The 16,746-nt window shown below is 48.4% G+C and overlaps 1 protein-coding gene across 5 annotated transcripts; it reads left to right on the forward strand.

The window, feature by feature from the left end:
• Positions 1–8,025: 8,025 nt before the first annotated feature.
• NCR1 (natural cytotoxicity triggering receptor 1) lies at positions 8,026–13,953 on the forward strand. 5 transcript variants are annotated; one of them, XM_025368171.1, is made up of 7 exons: positions 8,026–8,096; positions 8,174–8,209; positions 8,398–8,682; positions 10,304–10,582; positions 11,066–11,113; positions 13,060–13,110; positions 13,565–13,953. In XM_025368171.1, exons 1-7 carry the CDS (start codon positions 8,063–8,065, stop codon positions 13,927–13,929), a joined length of 1,098 nt encoding a protein of 365 aa, XP_025223956.1. In that variant the 5' UTR covers positions 8,026–8,062; the 3' UTR covers positions 13,930–13,953. The 5 variants fall into 5 exon arrangements, with proteins under 5 accessions (XP_025223956.1, XP_025223957.1, XP_025223958.1 ...); XM_025368172.1 differs by having other exon boundaries at positions 13,063–13,110; XM_025368173.1 differs by lacking the exon at positions 13,060–13,110.
• Positions 13,954–16,746: the final 2,793 nt, after the last annotated feature.

The following is a 16,746-nucleotide window of genomic DNA, read 5'->3' on the forward strand; positions in this document are numbered from 1 at the left end:
ATAATAAAAAATAAAATAAAATAAAGAAGCAAACCTTCTTGGAAGGCCAGGGAGGTTGGCATAGCTTCAGATAGTTTGGCTGAAAGCAGCCAGATTCTCTTTTCAGGAGCCAAAGAGCTTAGGGCACAGATACAAAGCAATGCAAAGTATTTTATCTAAATAGCTTGTTGACTCATGTGGTCCTAAAATCAACCTTTGATCATTCGCAGGCAGGATGGCCCTCTCCAGGGTGAGGGTGACCAGGTTAATTACCCACAGGTGTGTTGACTCAAAGCCTTTGTCAATTAAATCTGTACTACATAAATGCAAGCGTTGCCAGCTTAGAGGGGCTGCAAACTCTCTTTGACCCCTAGTGCCGGCAGCCCCAGGCCCGCTCTTTCACTGAATTGTATTGGTGTCTGAGTACATGTCTCATCTGTCATACAGCTGAGATCTGCAGGACAGACCCCCACACCCAAGTAGCTGGGATTACAGGCAGGCGCCACCACACCCGGCTAATTTTTGTATTTTTAGTAGAGATAGGGTTTCACCATGTTGGTCAGGCTGGTCTCGAACTCCTGGCCTCAGGTGATCCGCCCACCTCAGCCTCCCAAAGTGCTTGGATTACAGATATGAGCCACCACACCTAGCCTTAGAAAACTTTTTTTTTTTTTTTTTTTGAGATGGAGTCTCTGTCACTAGGCTGGCACGATCTCGGCTCACTGCAATCTCCGTCTCCCAGGTTTAAGTGATTCCCCTGCCTCAGCTTCCTGAGTAGCTGGGACTACAGGGGCCCTCCACCACGCCCGGCTAATTTCTTGTGTTTTAATGGAGAAGGGGTTTCACCACGTTGGCCAGGCTGGTCTCTATCTCCTGACCTTGTGATCCGCCCACCTCAGCCTCCCAAAGTGCTGGGATTACAGGCGTGAGCCACCACACCTGAACTTAGAAAACTTTATAAATATTAAAATTGATGTTATGTATATTTTGCCACAATTTTTGAGAAGTACCTTGTGGTCTTTAGAGAGAGTAGATGAGTGGTTGCCTAGGGCCGGGAAAGTGAGGGGATCATGGTGATGGGCAGCTGATGGGCCTGGGGTTCTGAAGGGCAGTGATGACAACATTCTAAAATTAGACTGTGTTGACGGTTGCACCAACTCTTTGAATACCACCAAATCTAAGCCATTAAATTATGCATTTTTAATGGGTAATTTTATGGCATGTAAATTATATCTCAATAAAGTTGTATTTTTAAATACCAAAAAAAGGCCAGGTGCGGTGGCTCACACCTGTAATCCCAGCACTTTGGGAGGCCAAGACAGGCGGATCACAAGGTCAGGAGATCAAGACCATCCTGGCTAACATGATGAAACCCCATCTCTACTAAAAAAAAAAAATTACAAAAAAAAAAAAAAAAATTACCTGGGTGTAGTGGCGGGTGCCTGTAGTCCCAGCTATTCGGGAGGCTGAGGCAGGAGAATGGTGTGAACCTGGGAGGCAGAGCTTGCAGTGAGCCGAGATCGCGCCACTGCACTCTAGCCTGGGTGACAGAGCAAGACTCATTCTCAAAAAAAAAAAAAAAAAATGATTAGTAATATCCTCTGTGTCACTTACCACTTAAGTGGTTGAGTCATGGCTTGAAATTCATCATCTCAAACATGGCTTACAGCCTGTAGATAGGGACAGTCCCAGGAATGCAGATGTGGGCTTAAGGCTGAATTAAATAGATCCAGATGGCTCACACCTGTAATCCCAATACCTAGGGAGGCCGAGGCAGGTGGATCACTTGAGCTCCTGGAGCGAAGAAAGGATGTTAGTGGAAAAACTGGTGAAATCAGAATAAAGTCTGTAGTTTTATTTTTTAAAAGAGGCCAGGCACAGTGACTCATGCCTGTAATCCCAGCACTTTGGGAGGCCGAGGTGGGCGGATAAACTGAGGTCAGCAGTTCAAAACCAGCCTGGCCAACGTGACGAAATCCCATCTCTGCTAGAAATACAAAAATTAGCTGGGCGCGGTTGTGGGTGCCTATAATCCCAGCTACTCAGGAAGCTGAAGCAGGAGAATCGCTTGAACGCAGGAGGCAGAGGTTGCAGTGAGCTGAGATTGCACCACTGCACTCCAGCCTGGGCAACAGAGCAAGACTCCATCTCACACACACACAAAAAAAGACATGACAATTAAATAAATTGTGTAATCTTGAATTAAATCCTAAACCAAATACATATCACTGGTAAAACAAGTGGTGACATTTGAATAAAGTGGATAGATCAGACAATAGTGCCATATCAGTGATATTTCTTGACCTTGAACATCAGTAACATAGCAGAATGTCCTTGGTTTTAGGAACTATAACCTGAAGTGATTAGAGGTTTAGGGCATCATATGCAAATTAGACACACTTTTTTTGGGGGAGAGAGAGGGAGAAAGGCTGAATGATGCAGCAAATGGAGTAAAATGCTAACTTTGGGGAAATCTGGATGAAAAAATTACAGAATTTTTTTTTTTTTTTAAAGAGAGGGTCTCACTCTGTCACCCAGGCTAGAGTGCAGTGGCACGATCATGGCTGACTGCAGCTTCTACCTCCCTAGGCTCTGATGACCCTCTCACCTCAGCCTCCCAAGTAGCTGGGACTACAGGCACGCAGCACCACACCTGACTAATTTTTTGCATTTTTTTTTTCCCAGACTGGTCCCAAGCAATTCATCCACCTCAGCCTCCCAAAGTGCTAGGACTACAGGTGTGAGCCACTGTGCCTCGCCAGAAATTCTTTAAACTATTTTTGCCAGTTTTTTTGTAAGTCTGGAATTATGTCACAATTAAAAGCTCAAAATAATAATAAAAAAAGTATTCTTATATTTATTTGGTGAAGGTAACTATGTTATGGCTGAGAGGGGGGCTCAGGTGTGAGGACCTGGCTCACGCCTGTAATCCCAGCACTTTGGGAGGCCAAGGTGGGCCGATCACTTGAGGTCAGGAGTTTGAGACCAGCCTGGCCAACATGGTGAAACCCTGTCTCTATTAAAAATACAAAAATTAGTCGGGTGTGGTGGCATGCACCTGTAATCCCAGCTACTCAGGAGGCTACGACAGGAGAATTCCTTAAACCCAGGAGGTGGAGGTTGCAGTGAGCCGAGATCACACCATTGCACCCCAGTTTGAGGGACAGAGTGAGACGCCATCTTAAAGAAAAAAAAAAAAGAATTAGCACATTTGTTTGCCCCAAGAAGATACAACTAGTCTTGTACAGTAGTTACCTGTATCCACCAGGATACATTCCAAGGCCCCAGTGAATGCTGAAAACTTTGCATAGTGTGTGTACATATATATATATATAAATATTATATATAAAAAATATAATATATATAAATATATAAAACTATATATATATATAAAACGCATGGATTTCTTTTTTCTTCTTCACAATGTCACAGATAGAACATTTGTTCTTACTGTAGATCTTAACAACTTCTGCATAGAATTTTTTTTATTAAGTGGAGTTAGTTACTTACTTAAAAGATATGTTTCTTGGCCGGGCGTGGTGGTTCACACCTGTAATCCCAGCACTTTGGGAGGCCGAGGTGGGAAGATTCACTTGAGGTCAGGAAATCAAGACCAGCCTGGCCAACGTGGTGAAACCCCGTCTCTACTAAAAGTACAAAAATGAGCCGGGCGTGGTATTGGGTGTCTGTAGTCCCAGCTACTCGGGAGGCTGAGGCAAGAGAATCGCTTGAACCTGGGAGACGGAGGTTGCAGTGAACAAAGATCGCACCACTGCACCACAGCCTGGGGGACAGAGCAAGACTCTGTCTCAAAAAAAAAAAAAAAAAAAAGAAAGGAAATGTTTCTTTTCTTATGAAGTTCTTTGAATGAAAAGCTTTTCTTTTCACGTTTATTTTATTGAAACATTATAGCACTATCTTTGAAGAAGACTGTTATCATTCCATTCTGATTAAACCAATTAACTTATCCAAGCATATGTATGCTGTACACAGAGGAGCCAGCGTTAAAACCCCTATTTTTATCTTTTTAGATTCAGCAGATACATGTGCAGTTTTTTAATGAGTATATTGCAGGATGTTGAGGCTTGCACTAATGATCCAGTCACCCAAGTAGTGAGCATATTACTAAATAGGTAAATTTTCAAGCCTTGCTCCCCTCCTTACCCAATGTTTAGCTCTCACTTATAAGTGAGAACATGTGGTATGTGGTTTTTTTTTTTCTTTAGATGGAGTTTCACTCTTGTTGCCCGGGTTGGAGTGCAATGGCGCCATCTCGGCTCACCGCAACCTCCACCTCCCAGATTCAAGAAATTCTCCTACCTCAGCCTCCTGAGTAGCTGTGATTACAGGAATGTGCCACCACGCCCAGCTAATTTTGTATTTTTAGTAGAGACAGGGTTTCCACATGTTAGTCAGGCTGGTCTCAAGCTCCCGACCTCAGGCAATCCACCTGTCTCAGCCTCCCAAAGTACTGGAATGACAGGCGTGAGCCACCGTGTCTGGCCAGTATTTGGTTTTCTGTTTCTGTGTTAACTCATTTAGGATAATGGCCTCCAGCTGCATCCATGTTGCTGCAACGGACATAACCTTGTGATTTTTCAAGGCCGTATAGCATTCTGCGGTGTATACATAACGCATTGTCTTTATCCAATCCACCTCTGATGGGCACTGAGTTGATGCCATGTCTTTCCTATTGTGAATCCTGCTGCAACAAACATACAAGTGCATATGTCTTTTTGGTAGAATGATTTATTTTCCTTTGGATATATACCCAGTAATGGGATGGCTGGGCTGAATGGTAACTCTGTTTATAGTGCTCTGAAACATCTCCTAACTGCTTTCCACAGTGGCTGAACTAATTTACACGCCCACCAACAGTATATCAGTGTCCCCTTTGGGGCCGGGCACGGTGGCTCACGCCTGTAATTCCAGCAATTTGGGAGGCCGAGGCGGGCAGATTACCTGAGGTCAGGAGTTTGAGACCAGCCTGACCAACATGGAGAAACCCCATCTCTACTAAAAATACAAAATTAGCCAGGCGTAGTGGGGCATGCCTGTAATCCCAGCTACTAGGGAGGCTGAGGCAGGAGAATCGTTTGAACCTGGGCGGCGGAGGTTGCAGTGAGCCAAGATCGTGCCACTGCACTCCAGCCTGGGCAACAAGAGCAAGACATGGTCTCAGAAAACAAAAAAATTAAAAAATAAAAAGTAAGTGTCCCCTTTGCTCCACAATCTCACCAGCATCTGTTAATTTCTGACTTTTCAGTAATGGTCATTCTGACTGGTGTGAGATGGTATCGTTGCGGGATAATTTAGGAATCAGAGAGACCGAGGGGTTGAGGAGGATGTATTATTATTATTATTTAGGTGTGTAGCAGGACGAGCGGCAGACAAAACTCCTCAGACACCGAGTTAAAGAAGGAAGGGGTTTATTGGGCCAGGGGACATCGGCAAGACTCCTGTCTCAAGAGCTGAGCTCCCCGAGCGAGCAATTCCTGTCCTTTTAAGGGCTCACAACTCTAAGGGGGTGCATATGAGAGGGTCCTGATCGATTGAGCAAGCAGGGGGTACGTGACCGGGTACATGCCCACCGGTATGTAGGCCCCACCACGCCTGGCTAATTTTGTATTTGTAGTAGAGACGGGTTTCTCCATGTTGGTCAGGCTGGTCTCAAACTCCTGCACTGGTAATTAGATCAATTAGACTGGAACAAAACAAGATCGGGATTTTCTTTTTTTTTCTTTTTCTTTTTTTTTTTGAGAGAGTCTCCCATTCTCCTGCCTCAGCCTCCCGTGTAACTGGGACTACAGGCTCCCGCCACCGCATCCGGCTAATTTTTTGTATTTTTTTTTAGTAGAGATGGGGTTTCATCGTGTTAGCCAGGATGGTCTCGATCTCCTGACCTCGTGATCTGCCTGTCTCAGCCTCCCAAAGTGCTGGGATTACAGGCATGAGTCACCGCGCCCGGCCCAAGATAGGGATTTTCACAGTGCATTTCTATACAATGTCTGTAATCTATAGATAACAGAACCAATTAGGTCAGGGATCGATCTTTAACTACCAGGCCCAGGGTGCGGCGCCGGGCTGGCTGCCTGTGGATTTCATTTCTGCCTTTTAGTTTTTACTTCTTTCTTTGGAAGCAGAAATTGGGCATAAGACAATGTGAGGGGCGGTCTCCTCCGTTAGGTGCAGTCAGATCAACATCCAAAAAGACTGAGCTCCGAACAAACAGTCCGGTTACCTTTTAAGCATTTCATGGGGCCGGGGGAGATCTGTGCAGGGGGAAGCATATTACAGAAGTGAGAAACAAAGACGGTTATTCCTTTGAGATATGCGTTACATTCTTTCGTACTTTTCAAGGAAAAACATGTTTTGCGACTTGAGTTTATCTGCCTAGTGACCTTGTGGCTGCACAGCTGGAGAAACGGGGTCTTCACAATGCCTGGGAAGAGAGAGATAAGGCTCGCTAGCCACAGACAGAAAAACAGGCAGCTAATTTTTTTTTTTTTTTGAGACGGAGTCTCGCTCTGTCGCCCAGGCTGGAGTGCAGTGGCCGGATCTCAGCTCACTGCAAGCTCCGCCTCCCGGGTTTACGCCATTCTCCTGCCTCAGCCTCCCGACTAGCTGGGACTACAGGCGCCCGCCACCTCGCCCGGCTAGTTTTTTGTATTTTTTAGTAGAGACGGGGTTTCACCGTGTTAGCCAGGATGGTCTCGATCTCCTGACCTCGTGATCCACCCGTCTCGGCCTCCCAAAGTGCTGGGATTACAGGCTTGAGCCAGGCAAGCTAATTTTTAAAGGATTCCACCTCTTTCTCTTCCTCAGGGGGAACTGGGTTTTCTTACATACAACTGAGCTTTTGCTATTAAGGAAGGAGGAGACCACTACTCCTCCTGCTGCCCTCCTCCCCCAACCTTGCCTAGTTCCCAAGACAGGAGGAGACAGAAAGCAAAAAGTTAGAAAGAAGCAAAAGTAAGATAAATAGCCAGACAACCTTGGCACCACCACCCGGCCCTAGGAGTTAAAAAAAGGAATAATAGGCCGGGCGCGGTGGCTCACGCCTGTAATCCCAGCACTTTGGGAGGCCGAGGCGGGCGGATCACGAGGTCAGGAGATTGAGACCATCCTGGCTAACACGGTGAAACCCCGTCTCTACTAAAAATACAAAAAATTAGCCGGGCGTGGTGGCGGGCGCCTGTAGTCCCAGCTACTGGGAGGCTGAGGCAGGAGAATGGCGTGAACCCGGGAGGCGGAGCTTGCAGTGAGCCGAGATCGCGCCACCACACTCCAGCCTGGGAGACAAAGTGAGACTCCTTCTGAAAAAAAAAAAAAAGAAGGAATAATAATAACATCAACTCCTGACCTAAACTACTTGTGTTATCTGTAAACTCCAGACACTGTATGAAAAAAGCATTGTAAAACTTTTTGTTCTGTTACCTGATGCATGTAGTCCCCAGTCACGTTTCCCACGCTTGCTCAATTTATCACGACCCTTTCACGTGGACCCCTTAGAGTTGTAAGCCTTTAAAAAGGCCAAGCGTTTCTTTTTTTGAGGAGCTCGGCTCTTAAGACGTGAGTCTGCCGACGCTCCCGGCCAAATAAAAAACCTCTTCCTTCTTTAATCCGGTGTCTGAGGAGTTTTGTCTGCGGCTCGTTCTGTGACACTTCTTTAATTTCTTTTCATTCCTGTTCCAGTATCTCACTGTGCAATTCCCTGTGTTTTTATACGATTCTCAGGGGGTTTCCTCTGAGCGTCATTAGGCCTGACTTCTCACGGTCAGCTCTGGGTACCACCTTCACATTGCAGAATTGAGAAGCTGACCCAGAAATGCATTTCAGGCTGAGCAGACAAGTGTCAGAGGAGCTGGCTAGACCGCAGATGTGTCAGAGGGACCATGGCCTTTCCGTGGGCTCATGGTCAGAGGTGGAGGGTGAGTGGTGAACGTTCTAATGAAAAAAGTCAACATGAAAGCTTCCTGGCGATGGGCGCTGGGGCTCACCCACCACTTCCTGTGCATCTCCCTGGCCCGCTGGGCTCAGTCCCCACCCCGCTGCTCAGCACTCGGCCGGTAGAATCTGAGCGATGCCTTCCACACTCCGTGCCCTGCTCTGCCTCGGTGAGTTCCTGCATGGAAGGGGAATGGGATCAGGGTGTGCCTGGGAGGCAACAGGTCTCATTATTCCCGTCTTCCAGGGCTGTGTCTGAGCCAGAGAATCAGCGCCCGGAAGCGTGAGTCCTTCCTTCAGAGCCCAGGGTCACTCTTTCGGGTTCAGGCCAAGCACCGTCCACCTAAGCACAGCTGGGGAGAGGGGGCGGGGTGCTGGCTCCCCAGGAGGGCCTGGGGCCAGCAGCAGGGTGGAGCCTACGGTTGGGGGGACGGGGCTCAGCTGGAACTCCAGCCTCTGATTCCCTTCCAGAGACTCTCCCAAAACCCATCATCAGGGCCGAATCCACTTACATGGTTCCGAAGGAAAAGCAAGCGACCCTCTGTTGCCAGGGAAGTTATGGAGCTGTTGAATACCAGCTGCATTTTGAAGGAAGCCTTTTTGCCGTGGAGAGACCAAAACCGCCTGAACGGATTAATGGAGTCAAATTCCACATCCCGGACATGAACTCCCGCAAGGCAGGGCGATACAGCTGCATCTATCGGGTTGGGGAGCTCTGGTCAGAGCGCAGCGACTTGCTGGATCTGGTGGTAACAGGTAACTGTCCGGTTCTCTAACTGGAGAGTGAGCTCAGTCTGCATGCGGGATGGAGCATCATCTATAAACTCTTCCAAGCCCCACTCAGACACTGCTTGTCTCGGTAGGAGGTTGGAGGAGGGGTGATCCGCATCACAATCTCAGCCTACAAGGCGTTGTCTGCAGACAGTGTCTCTATGTCCTATGAGCAGATGTGTCCTCGGTCAAGTTCTCCAAGACACAGATTCTGAGATAGATATTTGTGTGCAGGGGTATGACTGAGGAACGTCCTCAAAAACAACGCCTGTGGCCAGGCGCAGTGGCTAACACTTTGCTTCCCTCACCCATCACAGGTGGTGGGGTTTTTGTGTTTGTTTTGAGAAGAGTTTCACTCTTGTCACCCAGGTTGGAGTGCAATGGTGCAGTCTCCCATCACTGCAACCTCCACCTCCTGGGTTCAAGTGATTCTCCAGCCTCAGCTTCCCAAGTAGCTGGGATTACAGGCGACCACCACCACGCCAATTTTTGTATTTTTGGTAGAGACAGGGTTTCACTATGTTGACCAGGGTGGTCTCAAACTCCTGACCTCAGGTGATCTGCCCGCCTCAGCCTCCCAAAGTGCTGGGATTACAGGTGTGAGCCATCGCGCCTGGCCAGGTGGTGTTTTTCTAAAAAACAAAATTTAGCTTTTTTTTTTTTTTGAGACACCCTCGCTGCAGTGTAGTGGTGCAATCTCAGCTCACTGCAACCTCTGCCTCCCGGATTCAAGCAATTCTCCTGCCTCAGCCTCCCAAGTAGTTGGGATTAGAGGCATGGGCCACCACACCCGGCTAATTTTTGCATTTTTAGTAGAGACGGGGTTTCACCATGTTGACCAGGCTGGTTTCAAACTCCTGACCCAGGAGGTCGAGGCTTCAGTGAGCCAAGATAGTGCCATGGCACTCCAGCCTGGGGAACAGAGCAAGACCCTGTACCATTTTAAAAAATGGTTTAGCGGCCGGGCGCGGTGGCTCACGCCTGTAATCCCAGCACTTTGGGAGGCCAAGGCGGGTGAATCACGAGGTCAGGAGATCGAGACCATCCTGGCTAACACAGTGAAACCCCGTTTCTACTAAAGAATACAAAAAACTAGCCGGGCGTAGTGGCGAGCACCTATAGTCCCAGCTACTCGGGAGGCTGAGGAAGGAGAATGGCATGAACCCAGGAGGTAGAGGTTGCAGTGAGCCGAGATTGTGCCACTGCACTCCAGCCTGGGTGACAGAGCAAGATTCCGTCTCAAAAAAAAAAAAAAAAGGTTTAGATTGGTAAATCTTCTTTTGTGTTAATTTAACAAAAAAAAAAAATAAAAAAAAAAAAAAAAAAAAAAAAAAAAGCTGGCTGCCAGGCATGGTGGCAGGCCGCTGCAGTCCCAGCTACTTGGGAGGCTGAGGCAGGAGAAACGCTTGAACCCAGGAGGCGGAGGTTGCAGTGAGCCAAGATCGCGCCACTGCACTCCAGCCTGGCGACAGAGCGAGACTCCGTCTCAAAAAAAAAAAAAAAAAAAAAAAAAAAAAACAAGAAAAGAAAAGAAAGGAGAAAATATACAAATAGCTGGCTGCTCATCTCTGAGTTTCTGGTGCGGTGGCCCCACCTTCTCTCATAGAAATGTATGACACACCCACCCTCTCGGTTCATCCTGGACCCGAAGTGACCTCGGGTGAGAAGGTGACCTTCTACTGCCGTCTAGACACAGCAACAAGCATGTTCTTACTGCTCAAGGAGGGAAGATCCAGAGACGTGCAGCGCAGCTACGGGAAGGTCCAGGCAGAGTTCCCCATGGGCCCTGTGACCACAGCCCACAGAGGGTCATACCGATGTTTTGGCTCCTATAACAACTATGCCTGGTCTTTCCCCAGTGAGCCAGTGAAGCTCCTGGTCACAGGTGAGGAAATGCTCAATTCCCCACAGCCCCCGCCGCCATGTCCTACCCGGAGCCCTAAGGGATGCCCAGAGAGTGATGGGGAGGGTGTCCAAGGGACGTCCACTTCCCGGGAGCCCAGTTGGTCATGTGAGGAAGAACACCAGAAGCAGGAAGGAGGAGGGAGCAGAGAAAGGAATGGTAAGGCGGGCAGATCACGAGGTCAGGAGTTCGAGACCAGCCTGGCCAAGACGGTGAAACCCTGTCTCTACTAAAAATACAAAAATTAACCAGACGGAGTGGCGGACACCTGTAGTCCCAGCTACTCAGGAGGCTGAGGCAGGAGAATCGCTTGAACCCGGGAGGCAGAGGTTGCAGTGAGCCGAGATCAAACCACTGCACTGCAACCTGGGCAACACAGCAAGATTCCATCTCAAAAAAAAAAAAGAATGGCAAGACTGGAGGAAACCCAAAATCCTTACTTTTTTTCTTTATCTCCTTTTCCAGGCGACATTGAGAACACCAGCCTTGCACCTACAGACCCCACCTTTGCCGGTGAGTAACTAGTCCTTCTAAGCGCAGAGGAGAGATCAGAGCCTCCCAGGGACACTAAAAACATGGCATTCATTCAAAATATTCATTGAGGCCGGGCGCGGTGGCTCACGCCTGTAATCCCAGCACTTTGGGAGGCCAGGATGGTGCATCACTTGAGGTCAGGAGTTCAAGACCAGCCCGGCCAACATGGCGAAACCCCATCTCTACTAAAAATACAAAAATTAGGCTGAGCACCATGGCTCAGTCCTGTAATCCCAGCACTTTGGGAGGCTGAGGCAGGCAGATCACAAGGTCAGGAATTTGAGACCAGCCTGGCCAACATGGTGAAACCCCATCTCTACTAAAAATACAAAAATTAGCCAGGCATGGTGGTACTCACCTGTAATCCCAGCTACTTGGGAGGCTGAGGCAGGAGAATCGCTTGAACCAGGGAGGCAGAGGTTGCAGTGAGCTGAGATCGCGCCACTGCACTCCAGCCTGGGTGACAGAGCGAGACTCCATCTCACAAAAAAAACAAAAGCAAAACAAAACAAAACAAAACAAATACATAAAATATACACTGTATATTATATATCATATATAATACAGTGTATATTATATATATAATTATATATCATATATCATATATAATACAGTGTATATTATATATAATTATATATATCGTATATCATATATAATACAGTGTATATTATATATATAATTATATATATATATAGTGCATAGTATATACGGTGAACTACACTGTAACAGTCAGCCAGGCAACTATCTTGACTCTGTGGCACTTAGATTCTAGCAGAAGGAGACAGACCATGGATCAATGTCAGGATAACACATAGGAGGAAATGATGCTATGGAAGGAAAAGACGAAGTAGAACAGACTTACAGGGATTGAAATGGCAGGTAGCAGTATTAAATAGGGTTGTCCAGATGGACCTCACAGAGAAGGCATCTGAACAAATGCGTTCAGACTTGAGTTAGTCACGTGGCTCTCAGGAGAAAGGAGGCTCCAGAGAGAGGAAATGGCCTCTGCCTGTGCCCTGGGGCAGGACGATGACTGTGGTAATAAAATAATAACTATGAGGCCAGGAGGGTTGAAAATGATGTTTGGAAAATGACAGTGGGGATGGGATGGGGCTGGGGCTGCACCGTTAGGACATTGAAAAAAAATAGTGAGACTTTGAATTTGACTACATGTGAGGGGAAAGAGGTAATGATGACTTAATGAGGAAAATGAGGCTTACACAGAAGACAGGGACTGGGCCGTGTGGTTCCCACGTGTAATCCCAGCACTTTGGAAGGCAGAGGCGGGCGGATCACTTGAGGTCAGGAGATCGAGACCAGCCTGGCCAACACAGTGAAACCCCCTCTCTACTAAACATACAAACATTAGGTGGGCGTGGTGGCACACGCTGTAATTACAGCTACTCAGGGCTGAGGCAAGAGGATCGCTTAACTCGGGAGGCTGAGGTTGCAGTGAGCTGAGATCGCACCACTGCGCTCCAGCCTGGAAGGCCTGTAATCCCAGCCCTTTGGGAGGCCGAAGCAGGCAGGTCATCTGAGATTGGGAGTTCGAGACCAGCCTGGCTGGCAAAACGCCGTCTCTACTAAAAATATGAAAAAAATTAGCCAGGTGTGGTGGCGTGTGCCTGTAGTCCCAGCTACTCGGGAGGCTGGAACAGAGCGAGACTCTATCTCAAAAAAAAAAAAAAATAGAAGACATGATTTGTGCAAAGATACATGCTCATGAGTTCTAGACTGGAATTCCTCCTCAGGTTTGTCCATCTGTGGACCCTTCTGCTTTACCTGCTGGATGAAGCTCCCGGGACCTGCAGGGTAGGGTAGGACCTTGCAAAGCTGCAGAACGTCATGGGGTGGACCCAAGGGAAGGAGGGCGGGGGCGGAAGACGTCAACATCATTCTCTTTTCTTCACTTCCCTTATTATCAGCAGACTCTTGGGACACCTGCCTTTTAACCACAGAGACGGGACTCCAGAAAGGTAAGTAGACACCTGGGGCCATAGGCTCTGAAGGAAGGAGCTGGGCATAGAGTAATGACCTGGGAAGGAGATCGGGATGAACGGAACAAGAGGCGTCCTTGGCCAGGCGCAGTGGCTCACGCCTGTCATCCCAGCCCTTTGGGAGGCCGAGGCAGGTAGATCATCTGAGGTCAGGAGTTTGAGACTGGTCTGGCCGATATGGCGAAACCCCATCTCTACTAAAAATAGAAAAAAATTATCCGGGCATGGTGGTGCGTGCCTGTAGTCCCAGCTACTTGGGTGGTTGAGGCAGGAGAATCGCTTGAACCCGGGAAGTGGAGGTTGCAGTGAGCCGAGATCGCGCCACTGTACTCCAGCCTGGGCAACAAGACTGAGGCTCTGTGTACAAAAAAAAAAAAAAGAGGGTGTCCTTACATCCCTGTCAGCGATCACCCTGTTCTCCTGCTGCCCACAGACCTTGCCCTCTGGGACCACACTGCCCAGAATCTCCTTCGGATGGGCCTGGCCTTCCTGGTCCTGGTGGCTCTAGTGTGTCTCCTGGTTGAAGATTGGCTCAGCAGGAAGAGGACTAGAGAGCAAGCCAGCAGAGCTTCCACCTGGGAAGGCAGGAGAAGGTTGAACAAACACAAAGACTCTTTGAAAAATGACCATGAGACGCAGTGGCCATGGGTGGAACTGAAAGCTGGTGTTGAGCCTGGGTGGCGTGAGCTCTGTGTCAGACCCACGGAGGAGGGAGTCACTGCAGGGAACAGGGGACACTGGCATTCCATTTGTCAGAGCATCCCGGACGACGCAGAGGGTGGGAGAACTACATGCTAAATTTCTTTCTGGTTTTTTTTTTTTCTTTTTTTTTGAGACAGAGTTTTGCTCTTGTTGCCCAGGCTGGAGTGCAATGGCGTGATTTTGGCTCACTGCAACCTCTACCTCTCCATCCCTTGGGCTCAAGCGATTCTCCTGCCTCAGCCTCCCGAGTAGCCGGGATTACAGGCATGCGCCACCATGCCTGGCTAATTTTGTATTTTTAGTAAAGACGGGGTTTCTCCCTGTTGGTCAGGTTGGTCTTGAACTCCTGATCTCAAGAGATCCCCCCGCCTCGGCCTCCCAAAGGGCTGGGATTACAGGCATGAGCTGCCGCGCCCGGCCGCTGAATTTCTTTTGTGGACAAATCCTATGGTCTCTTCTAGGCTCTAAGTATTTTTGTGCCACTTACTGCAAACCATACTTTTAACCACTCTGGGCTTTTCTGAAAAGATCTCTTCTTCTTTAACAGGATGGCCATGGAAATATTTTTTTTTTCTGCTTTGGTCTTTCTTCCCTTTCTCTGCAGGAAGCCATTCAAAATAGTTAATGACCAATATAGAATAGGTCTGTATCGAATGGTTCAGGAGGCATTGTGGCAACAGCCAGTCATAGAGAAGCAGCTTTATAAGTGAATCCTGCCGGGGGCGGTGGCTCATGCCCATAATCCCAACACTTTGGGAGACTAAGGTGGGCAGATCACCTGAGGTCAGGAGTTCGAGACCAGCCTGGCCAACACGATGAACCCTTATCTCTACTAAAAATACAAAAATTAGCCAGGTATGGTGGTGTGTGCCTGTAATCCCAGCTACTTGGGAGGCTGAGGCAGGAGAATAGCTTGAACCCGCGAGGCAGAGGCTGCAGTGAGCCAAGATCGCACCACTGCACTCCAGCCTGGGTGATAGAGCAAGACTCTGTCTCAAAAAATAAATAAAAATACAAATACAAAAATTAGCCAGGCATGATGTGGGACATGTCTGTGATCCCAGCTACTCAGGAGGCTGAGGCAGGAGAATCACTTGAACCCAGAAAGCAGATGCTGCAGTGAGCCGAGATCACACCACTGCACTCCAGCCTGGGTGATAGAGCAAGACTGTCTCAAAAAAAAGAAAAGAAAAAATAATAATGAGTCCTGGCTGCATCCCAACGACGCCCCAATTCCTCCTACCCCAAAGCACCACAGAATTCCATCTTCTTTTTTTTTTGTTTTTGTTTTTGTTGGGACGGAGGTTCACTGTTGTTGCCCAGGATGGAGTGCAGTGGCGCGATCTCAGCTCACTGCCACCTCCACCTCCAGGGTTCAAGCGATTCTCCTGCCTCAGCCTCCTGAATAGCTGGGACTACAGGCATGCACCACCACACCTGGTTAATTTTTGTATTTTTAGTAGAAACGGGGTTTCGTCATGTTGGCCAGGCTGGTCTCGAACTCCTGACTTCAGGTGATCCACCAGCCTCGGCCTCCCAAAGTGCTGGAATTACAGGTGTGAGCCACCACGCCTGGCCACCGTTCTCTCTTCTTTATCCATACCTTGCCTTGTTCTTCAGGGCTCTGCGTAGATACCATTTCCTCCAAGAGAGTTTCCATAACTCTGACTTCACGCAAAGACAGCACTTTTTTTTTTGTTTTTTTTTGAGACGGAGTCTCACTGTGTAGCCCAAGCTGGAGTGCAGTGGTTCAATCTTAGCTCACTGCAACCTTCGCCTCTGGGGCTCAAGCGATTCTCTTTGCTCAGCCTCCCAAGTAGCTGGGACTAGAGGCACGCGCCACCATACCCAGTTAATTTTTTGTGTGTTTTTAGAAGAGATGGGGTTTCATCATGTTGCCCTGGGTGGTCTTGAACTCCTGAGCTCAGGTGATCGCCCTGCCTTGGCCTCCCAAAGTGCTGGGATTACAGGTGTGAGCCACCATGCCTGGCCAAGACACTTTTCTCATCCCAAAGCACCTGCTAATTCCTTGTAACAGCACCTGAACCCTGATTCGGCATGCATGTCCATTTTCCTGTCTCCGCCGTGAACTCGTGTGAACTGATCTATGTCAGATTTAGTGGCTGCGTTCACAGCTCCGGCAACTCTAAAGGGGTTCTCAGGAAATATATGTCAAATGAAGGAATGTATATACGGGGGCTGTGGCACAGCCTGCAACTTGAGACTTCTCACTAGGGGCCTTTAAATGCTGTCTGGACACCCCCATCGCTTTCCTCCCTGAGAACTTCTACTTATCAATCCATTTACATACTCACCACATGGGCCCCACACCCTCCCATTATTCTGGTGCCTCATGCCAGTCAAATTTATTCTCTAAATCTGATTTTTCCGTTAAATATCACCCTGGCAACACGATGAAACCCCGTCTCTACTAAAAATACAACATATTAGCCGGGCGCAGTGTCTCGCACCCGTAATCTCAGCTACTCGGGAGGCTGAGGCAGAAGAATCGCTTGAACCTGGGAGGTGGAGGTTGCGGTGAGCCGAGATCACGCCACTGCACTCCAGCCTGGTAACAGAGCGAGACTCCATCTCTAAATAAATAGATAAACAAAAAGGCCGGGCGCGGTGGCTCAAGCCTGTAATCCCAGCACTTTGGGAGGCCGAGACGGGCGGATCACGAGGTCAGGAGATCGAGACCATCCTGGTTAACATGGTGAAACCCCGTCTCTACTAAAAAATACAAAAAACTAGCCGGGCGAGGTGGCGGACGCCTGTAGTCCCAGCTACTCGGGAGGCTGAGGCAGGAGAATGGCGTGAACCCGGGAGGTGGAGCTTGCAGTGAGCTGAGATCCGGCCACTGCACTCCAGCCTGGGTGACAGAGCGAGACTCCGTCTCAAAAAAAAAAAAAA

This window comes from Theropithecus gelada, chromosome 19, assembly GCF_003255815.1.
Source record: "Theropithecus gelada isolate Dixy chromosome 19, Tgel_1.0, whole genome shotgun sequence".
In the NCBI taxonomy this organism is placed as follows: Eukaryota; Metazoa; Chordata; class Mammalia; order Primates; family Cercopithecidae; genus Theropithecus; species Theropithecus gelada.

Coding starts and splice junctions, on each gene's coding strand:
- NCR1 (XM_025368171.1), top strand. CDS start 8,063: ATGCCTTCCACACTCCGTGCCCTGCTCTGCCTCG. Junction 10,583..11,065: donor AGTGAAGCTCCTGGTCACAG/GTGAGGAAATGC, acceptor CTCCTTTTCCAG/GCGACATTGAGAACACCAGC. Junction 11,114..13,059: donor TACAGACCCCACCTTTGCCG/GTGAGTAACTAG, acceptor CCTTATTATCAG/CAGACTCTTGGGACACCTGC.